The 14,249-nt window shown below is 36.0% G+C and overlaps 1 protein-coding gene across 1 annotated transcript; it reads right to left on the reverse strand.

Annotated features, from left to right (window-relative positions):
• Positions 1-771: 771 nt before the first annotated feature.
• On the reverse strand, positions 772-2,714 carry LOC141600839 (uncharacterized). Its single transcript, XM_074421093.1, has 8 exons — positions 2,658-2,714; positions 2,100-2,225; positions 1,815-2,000; positions 1,554-1,732; positions 1,386-1,479; positions 1,239-1,310; positions 977-1,075; positions 772-873 (listed from the first exon to the last, which is right to left on the reverse strand). Exons 1-8 carry the CDS (start codon positions 2,712-2,714, stop codon positions 772-774), a joined length of 915 nt encoding a protein of 304 aa, XP_074277194.1.
• Positions 2,715-14,249: the final 11,535 nt, after the last annotated feature.

The following is a 14,249-nucleotide window of genomic DNA, read 5'->3' on the forward strand; positions in this document are numbered from 1 at the left end:
AAATTAAGATAAAATGGCAGCCCGAAAGAAGTACATATCCTCCACCAGGGTCCAAGCAGTGTTCATTGTTAGTGATTCTGTTGACTGGACTAGGGATATTCAAGTTGTTCCCATAATTCTTCCCTGAGTGTATTAACGCTAATGTGCTTTTCTTAAAGACAGGGTGCATTTCCCACATAACGGTTTAGCATGGGTGCATTTAGGGTATCATTACAGTCCGTCTACGACAGGTAATGTAAAGCTGGTCGAATCTCTTAAAACATGGGACAGAAATGACAGAATTTTAAGATAAAATGGCAGAAAATTTAAGATAAAACATATATGAATTATCAAGTCCATTAAACTCACTTTGTAATGTTTCTTGTCCGTCCACAAATCTGTATTGAACATTGCACCTTCCAGAAACTTCATGAGATATACTCCGCAGTCAAAACTATTCAAGCAACATATGATATTGAAAATGATATTAAAATAATTAACATTAAGCAAAAAATAACACAAAAATATATAACAAACTAACATGTTTGGTTGCTGAGGGACATCCTTCACTTCAGTAGGAAACAAACTGATGGCCTTGACGCGCTTGTAATCATTGGTGCTCGGTATCTGATTTGCAACATTGACTATCTGTGAACAACAAACAATCAACAAAAATACTTGTATGAATATCTTAGATTGTGACTTCTAGACTGAATTAAAATAAAAAATGGCGACCATACAATATCCTCCACATAAGTATTATATTCCTCCACAGCTTTCTTATCATTTTTCTTATATTTCCTTGAGAGAGTCCAAAATGTAGTTCTTCTCCTCCTTGAGATCAGACAGACAAGCTAACCAATGGTTACCATCTTTGCCGATTGTGAAAAAAACCTACATAAAAGCAAAATGATTTACATAGGTAAGTAACTAGGATATGCATGGTAATTAGTATTTTATGCATATATTATCACAATTTGGACATTAGTAACTTTACCTTCTCAATAGTAGCTCCATCTTTTGGCGTGTAGTGCATCTTAAGATGAGGGCACCAAACAAAGTTTACCTCGTTAACCTTTAATTGTGGCTTAGCATACTGACAAATTAAAAAAATAAGTTAATAAACTATACTAACAAATATATGACATCTGTTTTTTTCTTTTGGAACATAGTTGAGATGACATATTATTCCTCACAAAAATGAAGTAAAAAAGGGAAAAGTAAAAAGTAAATTCAAAATGTACTACTTAGATACATACCCTCACTGTTGAAGGCAAGTACAGAATATCTGGTCGATTATATGTACACATCACACCAAACATGTCAATCACCTACAAATGTAAATATTGTTACAAAATTTTGATCACCTATCTGGTCGATTAAATGAAAAATATTTATATACTAACCGTATCCCTTATCCATTGACGATTTTGAAAACTTTTCATTGCTTTTCGGCAGACATTCATCCATTCAGTGGCCACGATAATTTCATCCAAATACCTACAAACCAATACAATTAGCACAACTTCTAAAACAAAAATCAAACAAATATGTAATAAAAGTTTAGAAATTACTTGTCATCCTTGCGGGCATTGATTACCCGAGCCAATATTTCTGTGTCTAACAACTGACATTGACGGGTATCCTTGGTGGCACCTCTGGGATTCTTTCTTAGATTTTGGAAGTCTTGATTACCAGCAAAAGACAACAACTCATAGCATGCCCTTGTACCAAAAACCTTAACTTGGTTGTTCTACAAAACAAGGAACATTGATTTATACTACTCATATACATACAAGTAAATAAATAGGGAAAAACATTGTAAAGCAGCTTACATCTTGGAGTCCCAACACACAAGTCCTTCTTTCTCCTTTGTATTTCTCCAACAACCGCATGAGGTAAATTCCTGAATCACTTCCATTACCAAGATTTGACCTCAGAATAATCTCCTCTGGCTTCATGTCACGGACAGCTACTATAGACGGCATTTTCTTGAGCAAGCATTTAATAACAAAGTCTTTCTGCATAGGACATATAAATTCAAACATTTCTCAAAAATGCAAATAATATTAATATCGTATGATAGCATCAACAAAACAAGTAGGCTGAAATGTGGATACCGTAGGCTCAATACTTGGTGCAAAATTTACCATCTCTGGCCTCATCAAATGTAAGATTTCCAACTTCTTTGTTAGGAGGTTGAAACACATTGCAAATGGCTTCTCAGAAACTATAGGTACAAAGATCTGCAAATGTATAATATTTGTTCTTAAAAAATGTCTATATCAGAAAACCATACAAGAAGGTTAGCAAATGTAAATACTTACCAAAGATGCCCCCGTAAAATTGTCATCAATTGAGAACTTACTTCACTAGACAGTGGGAGATACAACCTAGAAGGTGAAGTATGTGCTCTAATTGTTTCACATTTATTCAAAACGCAACACCAGGCATGTATCACTTGTTTAGGCACTATATCACCTGATACTAGCATCTTCAAATTTGCTCGAGTAATCGAAATGTCGTACCAATTTTGAACAGGATCTCACCGCATACATAATTGTTCAATCAAAATGAAATGAGAAAATAAATTAAGAAAAGTAATGACTGTATCTACCTAACTATAAATATGAAATGAAGAATTGTTTGGAATGTATCTAGCAAGAAATTTGAAGTACCGTACAAACTGTCATCGAGAAAATTCGAAAATACATAGTCCAGTGCTTCTCTCTCATTTTTATTCACCTTGCCGTCAAGTCTGATACTTCTTTGAAGAAAAGGAGATCGAAAAGCTCTGTCTCGAACTCTAACCCTCTTAGCCCTTGTTGGTTCATCCTGGGGCAAAGAAAGAAGTGGTACAACTTCAAGTGGCTCCACATTTACATTTATATTTAAAGCATCATCAACGATCTTTTGCAAAACATCTTCTTGTGATTCTGAGCTAATAACTAGTGGGAATTCAGTTAGGGTCAAGGGATCAGGTGATGGACACACAGGAGGAGTAAACACTGGTGGGGAGTCGTGTATAAGCCTTGGCGATCGACGAAATGAGGTTCCGCTTGTCTTTGTTTTCTCAACATTCAACGGTTCAGACTCCTCCTTTTGTGACTCAGATTCCACAAGGATAGGAGAAGTTGACTTAGACAATTTTTCGGATGGAACAGATTCTGCTTTCTTCAGACGCACCATGATGGAATCCACAAGGTTAGCAGATTTTGCTTTCTTTAGAACGTTTTCATCTGCAACGTGTAAACCATCACACATATTTTTAACATCTTCTTCTGATTCTGAGCTTAGTAGTTTGAATGAAGGTGGTGTAAAAGCTGATGGGGAGTGGTGTGTAAACCTTGGTGATCGACGGATTGAGGTTGAAGCTTCTGCTCTTTTCTCAAAATTCAGCGGTTCAAACAAGTCCTTTTGTGACTGAGAGTCCAGAAGGATAGGAGAAGTTGACTTTGGCAAGTCTGGAGCTGGAGTCTTGGAATAAAAAAGGTTAACTGATTTTGATTTCTTCAGAACATTACTCTCCATATGTTCGTCTGCAATGTGTAAACCATCCTCGTGTAACTTTTTCTCAACAACTTGATGTGGTTCTGAACTTTGAAGTTTACATGAAGGGGACTGGTGTGTAAACCTTGGTGATCGACGGAACAAAGTTGAAGCTTTAGCTGTTTTATCAATATTCAACGGTTCACACAACTCCTCTTGTGACTGGCAGAAACCGATAGTAGATTTCCCTTTCTTGTTAACATTACTTTGAACATTAACCGGCCGTTTTCCCAAGGCAGTTTCTAATTTTACAACAAATTTTGCCCACAACTCATCTTGATTCAAATGACTTGCCATTTAGCTTAGACCATGGATTAGATTTCTGACTGTCTTGTTCATCTTCATTAAAAACTGCTTCCTTTTCTTTATCTTTTTCAGTGTCATCTGTTGGTTGTGATGAAGGACAGCATGCACCAAGAGCTTCATCCATTAAAGCTAGATGTTGTAAAAGTTTAGAGTCAGGGTGAACAACTTTGGCTGCTTCCAAAGAATTTGTGAACATTGCATAAGAATCTGCAAGAATAGTTGCAGATTCTCGCGTAACCTTGATAGCATTTATCCGCTTAGTATCGGTCGACCACCTTTAAGGAAGCCTTGATTCATCACCGGACTCTGTTTTTGCTGATTAGAATACTCAGGCACTGCTGATGGAACAATGAAACTTATCTCCTTAACTACACCCTTGACAATCCGAGGAAGAACAGCTCCTGTTCCAAACCCATCTTGCATCTCAATCTTAAGCCTCTCTGAAATTTTAACTTTTGTCCAATTTGCTAGTGTGGGGAAGACACGAGGAACTGAGAAAAACTTGTAGGACACCCTATCTAAATAACAAAAGATAAAAATCATGATGGGACCTCCAAACCAATCATTCTTCGAACTTCTCCACGAGTCAACACTTTCAATAAACTGTTTTCTGGTAAACCCACTCCAGTTTAACATTTGAACAGATGAAACATCCTTAAGACATTTCAGGACTCGAAGACTTGCAAGGGTCCCCTTTACACCCATAAGAAAAGTAGAAACAACAAATACAATGAAGTTCCTTTTAAACTGCTCCCCGCCCTCCTTTTGCGTGATAAGCAGACTAAGGATGTCCTTAGTCTCCACTGTGCCCGGTTCTTTATCAAATTGTTTCATCCAACTACTCTTCAACTCAAGAAAATCCTTATCTTTATCATTTAAGGAAGCTATTTGGACTTCATTTCCACTGATTGGAATACCGGTCGTCAAATGAATATCTTCATCTGTTATATGAAACTGACCTTTCATATAAGTGCAAGACGCATAATTAAAACGGGTAACAAGCCAATGACCAAGAGCACCCGGCACCATATCTATCTTGAGAGTGAGAAGGCCACCAAATCCCATGTCTTTAATATCAGATACTTGTTTCTCACTTAAACCACTGTTGATAAATGACATCAGCATTTTAGGAGACATACGAGTACGTAGAAAACAATGTCCACCACCATCATCATCATTTCTCTTCCTTTTAGTGGTTCTCTTACATAGTTTTGCCTCAGTAATAGCTTGTTCTTTGCTTGTACTCGCACCATGATTGCTGATCGTTAAATCCATCATTTCTGTATATGTAAAACAAGAGATTAGTGTTGTAGGAAAGTGTATGGGAATGCCCAAAGTCGTGAACCCGACAACTACTTTCTTTACCTTATATGTAGCTTCCCTAAGATGTGTAACTAGCAGCTCAAAACAATGTATATACCTCCAAACAGATAAAACAAGGTAAAAGATAAATAGCCAAGTTTATCTTCTATCTCCATATTATATTTCTTTATCTTGTAGTTGTATATCTAGCACATTAAGACAATGTATGTAGCTGATCAAATATGTGTGTCTAGCAGTTTAGATAAGTGTATGTAACTGCCAAAAGTCGTGTATCTCAGAACTAGGAACAGTGTATGTAGCAGGCTGAAGATGTGTAACTAGTGACTCGACAAAGTGTATGTATCTTAAAACAGATCAACAGGGTAAAGGATATCTAGCCAACTTTGTCTTGAAGGTTTATATCTATCAGATCAAAAACAGTGTATGTAAATGCCCAAAGTCGTGTAATTAGCAGCTCAAAACAGTATATATATCTTGAAAAAAATAAACAGAGTAAAGGCTATCTAGCCAAGTTTATCTTCTATCTCCAGATTATATTGCGTTATCTTGTGGTTGTGTAGCTAGCACATTCAAACAGTGTATGTAGCTAATTAAATATGTGTGTCTAGCAGTTTAGAAAAGTGTATGTAACTGCCAAAAGTCATGTATCTCAGAACTAAGGTAAGTCTATCTAGCTGGCAAAACAGTGTATGTAGCAGCCCGAAGATGTGTAACTAGTGACTTCACAAAGTGTATGTATCTTAAAACAAATCAATAGAGAAAGGTTATCTAGCCAACTTTATCTTATGGGTGTGTATCTGCCAGATCTAAAACAGTGTATGCAGCTGATTAAAGATGTGTACCTAGTTATTAACTAAAGCGGAACTCGTTAGTAATAGAGAGGGGAGAAAGTGTATCTAGCTAGGTGAAGGTGTGTGTCTAGCAACATCAACAAAATGTATCTAGTTAAGAGCGGCAGAATACAAAAAGAAAAGTAGGGGGCATGGTATCCTAAAAAATGTAACAAAATAAAATTGTAACAACAGAAGGAAGTATAACAGATGTAAAAGTCAATGAAACTCATAAGTAAAGAACATTGCATTTGGAAATACATAACAAGTTCATAGAAAAAGTGAACCATTCCATATTGAAAATAAAGTATAGGGATTACATTAAATTTAATATTATCCAAAATGTTAAACTAAGAAGGTTGATGTACATCGATTATAATTAATAAACAAGTAGACTACCTAAAGGGCCACATTAAAACCTAAACATGCAAAACCCTAATTACAAAAAGTGGGAACACATGAGCTATATATACAACATCAAAGGTAAATCAAGAAAGGATATGTTGTCACGAGTGACTAGTAAGTCCGCAGCAATGCCAATGGCTCTATCTCTTTCCTCACTAGAAGCAGCTAAAGCATGCAACGACTCATTCACTTTGGCGCGTGCAACATCATCAAGAACAGTAAGATGAGTACTCTGAGATGGATTTTTTGCTTGCTGAAAATGCACTAAGAATTTGGCAATCATATCCTCCGTTAAGAAACATTTGCATGTTTGGAAGACTATTCTAGGACCCCTACGAATAATGCGAACACCATTCACATCATTTATGTCTCTGATAAGCCAATAAGCCATGCTAACACCAGGTGCACTTGGGTGTATCGAAAAGCTTGATTGAGCCCAATTTTGACATACGAGCGCCATATGTGCTTTATCTTCATGAAGATCAATTTTAGAGAAGATTTTATGCATAAGATCTTGATTATTAAACACAGAATCATATGCTTGATAGTGACGGCCAGTCACTATAACGTCCTTTAACGGAGAAAAACAGAAACCCATAGCTGATTGTTTCTCACTGACATAAAGGGCACGAAACGACTGTTGATCCTCATCAAGAAGATTGACAACACAACCATTGCACCAAGTTGCCATACTTGGATATGAAACAACTGAAAATAGAACTATTAGTGACACAAAAAATTACAAAAATGTGTGTTTACGAATATAAAAAATGGACTAAAAAGTGTATATAGCCACCTAAATGTGTGTTTCTAGAAGCATTTCAAACTGTATCTAGCAACCCAAACAAAAGTTAACAGGGGTGTATCTAGCTTGAGAATTGAGTGTATATACCTATGTGAAGGATTGTATCTAGGGTGAGCAAATAAATTGCGGGGTTTGTATATAGACGACGCTTTTGGTTTTGGTTCATTGAGTTGAAGGTAAATTACATTGTCCATGGTGGGCAATATTTTCTCACAACAGACAGGAATACAAAAAACAAATGAAAAAAGAAAAGTAAGGCAAAAATAAACATTGTAAACAATGTCTAACAATGACAAAGTAAAGTGTATATAGCCAGCTGAAGGTGTGTTTCTAAAAGCATTTCAAACTGTATCTACGTACCCCAAGACAAAAATACAGAGAATGAGATGAAATCTGAGGAAATATACAAGTTAATAGGGTGTATCTAGCATAACGAATGAGTGTATATGACAACATAAAGGATTCTATGTAGCTTGACAAGATAAACTCAGGCTTTCACTACCTAGGTTCCGATAATCGATTTGAAAAATAATCGGAACTAAAATTATATCAACAAATGCACAAAGAATAAAGGATTGAACAGTTGTACCAACTAATAGCTTGTGAAAATGAAAATTTAACATTATTATAATAATGAAAAAGGGAAAAATAATCACAACTGCAGTCGAACAATGAAAAACGGGAAAAATTAGGGTTGCAAAAGGGGGAAACATACGAAGAAGGATCGAAGAAAGATATGCCGTCACCGTCGCAGAGCGGAGGCGTGAGAGCCGTCACCGTCGCAGAGAAGACGAAGATCCGTCGCCGTCGTCGTTAGTTATGAGAGAGAGTGAGAGTGAGTTTTAGTGGGAGAAAGGAAAATGACGGGAGTGTCTAAATCTGATTGAGTAAGGGGTTGGGATTTTTAGTTCGCACCGAACTTTAGGTTCGCACACAGGATCCTATTTTCTATATATATATATATATATATATATATATATATATATATATATATATATATATATATATATATATATATATATAACTAATGCTAATAAATACTTTTTTTGATAAAATGGTTCATGAATAAAAAGTGGAGTTCAAATTACAAACTAAGGAGGGGGGGTCAGGAGACAAAGGAGAGGCAATATCCTCCAAGTCAGCATTACATAAATCGATTATAAAAGGAGGTGCAATGTTCCAGCTAAAAGCACCCGCAAAGGTAGAACTATCTTTCAAGGAGAACTTTGCCAAGGAGTCAGCAACTGCATTGGCGGACCTTTTTGCGTATGTTATCGTGGAAGATGGTAAGGCCCCTAATAGTTCCCTGCAATCAGCAATAATGTTAGTAAGCGGGCAGCAAAGTGGAGCATTTCTCAACACCAGACGAACTGCATTCAAACAGTCCGAACTAAAATCATACATACCCTCGTGGGAGTTAGCATACGTGAGTCCCTCTCTAATGGCAAGGAGTTCACTGGCCAGAGGGCTTGGAGCCAAACGCCTAGTAGACCAACCATGCACCCAAAAGCCGTTTGAGTCTCTCACTACACATCCAATACCCACAATATAAGAGATTCTACAAAAGGAAGTATAACATAATGCGAAAATAAAGGCAGTACAATGTAATTAAATAAATAAAAAAAAATTAATTATACTATATAGATGTTAATCATAGCGCTGTGTGATAGACTTAACCAAGAGAATTCAATGTAATTAAATATTATATAGTTTTGATTGAAGTATAAATATAAAGAATACCAGAATATGACAATTTTACTTAAAATAAGCATGTCCCACTTATGATATTAATTAGTATAAAGATGTTAATTATGTTAATTATATAACATACTATGTCCATTATATTTTGAAAACTATTAAAAGGTAAATAAATCAAGGTAGATTTGCAAATAATAAAAGTAATTCTGTTAGTAGTAAAAACAATTTTAGTAACATTGGATACTAGCAAATGAGTTGGGTAATGAAAGTAATAAAAGTAAAAGCGAAAGTAGTAAAATTATCAATATAAATACGGCACTAGTGAAAGTAACAATAATTACGGCGGGAATAGTGAAAGTAACAGTAGTAATAACGAATGTAATAAAAGTAATAATACTAACCACAAAAGAAAGTATATATGAACAACAAGCTAACTAACCAATTTAAGTAAAATATTAATAGCATAGACAAAATATAATATAAGTACTTAAGTAGGTTATGTTTTGGAAATTATGTAAAGAGAAATAAATCAGAATTGTTTCAAAAGATACAATATTCCATAATATGTTTTATAAAATTAGATAATCAACTGATTTAAATTTAAATTTCAAAAGATACAATATTCCATAATCTGTTTATTTCATAAATTAGATAATCAATCGATTTAAAAATTAAATTTAATAAATTATAGTTGTAAGATTAGATGTAGCAAATATGATAGTACACTCATATGACTAATAAAAATAACATTAATACCAGTGGGATTAGTGAAAGCAATAGTAACAATGAATATAGTGAAAGACTAAAAGTAATAGTAAATTCTTGGGCCCGGGGTTGGTCCATTTGCCCTAAACCCATTCATTTATGAAGTTCTTGCTATAAGAGAAGGGTTACGGTTTACTAGTCATAGTGAGATCAATTTTTTGATTGCTTCGGATTGTTATAATGTTGTGAATGCTTTCTTGAGGAGAGATCCTCCTTGCAGACCTTATGTTAACATTATTATTGAGTGTAGGGAACAAATTGAGAACTCACCCCTTTTGAAGATAACAAGCTACACTGCCGTTGCTAAAGAGCCGTTGGGCTCCTACAATCAAGGGATACTTGATCAATTCTTTCATGTCTTATAAATATAGCTTTTATACCTTATTGTTTCCGTAAATACGAAGATACTCATCTTGTATATATATGCTAGCTCAATACAATGTATGACTTACGCGATTTCGACATTCAATAATATATGAAAATACTTTCCAACATATTGGTTTCTAATATGGTATCAGGTTCTAGGTCAATAATTCATTAAAGATCTTGCCCTGTTTGTCCTCTGTTTCTTGAAAAAAAAAAAATCGAACGAATTCATCATCATGACGAATTCCTCCGACAAACCTCAGGATTCTACATCTGAAACTTCATATAACTTTGTTCATGTCGAAAACCCCGACAGCAAAATCACTCAAATAGCCTTTAATGGCACTAATTACGATGAATTTGCTCAATCCTTCAAGCTTGCTCGTGCACATATGGTTGGCGGGCAGCCTGCTTCTTCACCAGGAACTTCTGCTGGTCCGAGCTTCGATATCAATGCTCTCACACCCGCTGAATGGGTTGATTTAAAGAACTTGTGGGAATCGCACAAATCTGCCCCGAGTGACCGTCTTAATGGTAATGTTCCTCTTTCTTCTTGGATTGTTGATACAGGGGTATCCCATCATATGTCTGGATGTCTCTCACATTTTACTAATATTCGAAACATTACTCCGTTATCTGTTGGTCTACCAAACGGAGATCTCACGCAAGCAACAAAATGCGGTGATATTTTTCTTTCCTCTCGACTTATTTTGAAAGATGTTTTATATGCCCCAAACTTACAATGCCATCTTATATCTGTTTTCAGTTTGCTTCTCGATGATTCACTAACTATTCAATTTTCACACAAACTTTGTCTCATTCAAGACCGTTCCTCGAAGATGCTGATTGGAGCATGTGAGCAACGTGAGGGGCTATACTACTTGAAGGGTGTGCGCACTGACGATGTTAAAGCCTATTCGGTGAGCCCCAATAATACCGTCGAGCTTTGGCATAGAAGGTTGGGTCACCCCTCCACAAATATTTTCCAGTTTTTACTATTTATTAATAAAAACTCTCGTAAAAGTTCTCAATTTTTAAGCAAAACATGTGATATTTGCCTTCGAGCAAAACAAACTCGTGAACATTTTTCGATAAGTGAAAACAATGCAGCTGCTCCCTTTGATCTTATTCATTGCGATTTATGGGGTAAGTACTCCGCCATTGGTTCTTGTGGCTCTCAATATTTTTTAACGATAGTTGACGATTTTTCCCGCTCCACGTGGGTCTATCTTTTGCGTCACAAAAGTGACACACAACAAACCTTGCTAAATTTTTTCGCTATGATTGACCGTCAATTTCAAAAGAAAATAAAAAAATTTACGAAGTGACAATGGAAATGAATTTACTTGTCTTCAAAAATTTTTTAACACTCAAGGAATTCTTTTTCAAATATCGAACGTTGACACACCTCAACAAAATGGTCGAGTCGAACGTAAACATCGACATATTTTAAACGTCGCTCGTGCTTTATTATTTCAAGCCAATTTACCCATATTTTTTTGGGGCGAATGTGTGTTGGCCGCGGTTCATTTAATAAATCGTACTCCCACAAAGCTCCTTCATGGTAAAACTCCCTACGAAACTCTTTTTAATAAAAGTCCGTCTATGGAAAATATTCGTGTCTTTGGATGTCTATGTTATGCTCGAAATATAAATCGCTCCCACGATAAATTTGCTCCTCGAAGTCGCAAATGTCTTTTCATTGGCTACCCCTTTGGCAAAAAGGGATGACGTCTTTACGATCTCGATACCGGGTCATATTTTGAGTCCCGTGATGTGGTCTTTATTGAAAATGATTTTCCATATCACTCACTTGACATTCACGATAATGTCAACGAGCAAAATGCTTTTTTAAATGATAATCTTACTCCAATCAATGATCTTGTTTTATTTAAAAATTAGTATGGATCCCGCGCATACATGCGCGGTATTTTTAAATCTTTTACTTTATAGTGTATTATTTAAGATTTAAAGTTGACGTATTATTAATTTTTCATATTTTAATATAAAGGATAAAAAATTAAAATGGAAAATTAATTAAAAAAATTAAGTAAATTTATAAATTCTCTCAAATAATTTTAAAGATTTTTTTTGTCAAGAGATTAATAATATAAGTTCATAATTTTTTATACGAAATACTCGTACATGGTAAAAAAAAATTATGAGAAACTAATAATATCAAATTTTTCAGTTTTTCATATACGAATTTAAGATTTATACCAATTTTGTTTTATTTTTAAATTAAAAGATTATAATTTAATTAAAAAATTATAATGATCAAATATTATATTATATCTTAACTAAAAGATAATAATTTAATAAAAATAGAGTTTTATTTCCTTATTTAGCCAACTTCCTTTGAGGGAAAACTATTGAAAAATTGTATTCTCTTATAGTAGTAAATAAAAGGGAATGTAAATTGAAAAAATATTATCCCCTTTTTAAATGTCATAGAATTATTTATTATATGAAATATATCAGTGTGGTCTAGTCAAAGATAGGATATAATGAAGCTCAAAGCCCAATATAGAGCAACTCATTTAGGCGGGAAAATTTGAGAATCTCTTATTCTTTTAGTTTAAGGGGGATTCTTCCAACACCCCTGCAACTTCGGACACCCCTGCAACCTCGGACACCACCGCACCTAACAACACCACCGTGACCGACTCCACCAATACCGTTGACACAACCGTGCCCAACCCCACTCCTTCCAACACCACCGTGACCGAGTCCACCGAACCCTCCGACTTGGGTCGTGGTCACCGGTTAAAATTCCCAAACTCCCGTCACAAAGGTTTCATCAAAATAACTCGCCCCTCAACACACTCACTTGTGCCATCCGCATCTTCAGGTACTCCTTTCCCCATTTCTCATTATGTTAACTATGCTAAGTTTTCCACTAACCATAAGATTTTATTATCGGCCGTCACCAAGGGTTACGAGCCTAGACATTTTAATGAAGCTATGCAGGTACCGGAATGGCAACAAGCAATGCGAGTAGAAATTGATGCTCTTGAGAAAAATAACACATGGACACTCGAACCGCTTCCTCCTAATAAGAAAGCAATTGGATCAAAATGGGTGTACAAATTAAAGTACAATGCGGATGGGACGATTGAAAGATATAAGGCTCGATTGGTTGTCATGGGTGATAAGCAAATCGAAGGAATCGACTATAATGAAACTTTCGCACCGTCGTTCAAATTAGTAATGGTTCGTACGTTATTGGCTATCGTTTTGCCAAGAAATGGTCCCTCCATCAAATGGACGTCCACAATGCCTTTTTACATGGCGATTTATCCGAAGAGGTGTATATGAAACCACCACCTGGGTTCTCGGCCGCCACCAATGGACAAGTCTGTCGTTTACGCAAATCCCTATACGGTCTTCGTCAGGCTCCTCGATGTTGGTATGCCAAACTTGTTTCCGCTCTCATTACTTACGGTTTTAAACAATGATCGTATGATCATAGTCTCTTCTCTATGCTACAATCCTACATGGAGGTACATGTCCTCGTTTACGTCGATGACCTTGTCATTTGTGGCAATAACACATCTCTAATTGATCAATTCAAAACTTATTTAAGTACATGTTTCCTTATGAAAAATTTGGGGGCCCTCAAATATTTTCTCGGCCTAGAAATAGCTCGTAATGACATTGGGATATACATTTCTCAACGCAAGTACGCACTCGACATCTTATCCGAGAGTGGGTTACTCGGGTCCAAACCAGCAAGTGTTCCAATGGAGCCAAACCACACGTTGGGCCTTTCAGAAGCTCCCCTTATGAAAGATCCTCAACCATATCGCCGACTTGTGGGGCGGCTAGTATACCTCACCATCACCCGGCCTGAGCTCCTTTACTCGGTCCATATCCTAGCCCAATTTATGCATGCCCCGACCACCGAACACCGGGATCCGCTTTTTACGGGTCGTACGCTACTTGAAAAAATCACCAGGCCAAGGTATCCTACTTACCACTAAAAGTGACCTACACTTAGAAGCTTATTGTGATGCGGACTACTCTGTGTGTCCTACTACTCGACGCTCCATCTCAGCTTATATTGTGTTCCTGGGTTCCTCACCAATATCATGGAAAACTAAGAAGCAAAATACGGTCTTTCTCTCTTCATCTAAGGCTGAATACCGCACAATGGCATATACTACATGTGAGCTCAAATGGCTCAAAGATCTCCTTGATTTCCTTGGAATTTTACACACTCG

The sequence above is a fragment of the Silene latifolia genome, chromosome 9 (assembly GCF_048544455.1).
Source record: "Silene latifolia isolate original U9 population chromosome 9, ASM4854445v1, whole genome shotgun sequence".
Lineage (NCBI taxonomy): Eukaryota > Viridiplantae > Streptophyta > Magnoliopsida > Caryophyllales > Caryophyllaceae > Silene > Silene latifolia.

Excerpts from the sequence above, each read along its gene's own strand:
- LOC141600839 (XM_074421093.1), bottom strand. The coding sequence starts at position 2,714 with ATGAGAGAGAAGCACTGGACTATGTATTTTCGAATTTTCTCGATGACA. Across the intron at positions 2,226-2,657 it reads TCTCGATGACAGTTTGTACG|ATCTTTGTACCTATAGTTTC; the intron begins GTACTTCAAATT and ends ATACATTTGCAG. Across the intron at positions 1,733-1,814 it reads GTGTGTTGGGACTCCAAGAT|AACAACCAAGTTAAGGTTTT; the intron begins GTAAGCTGCTTT and ends CTTGTTTTGTAG.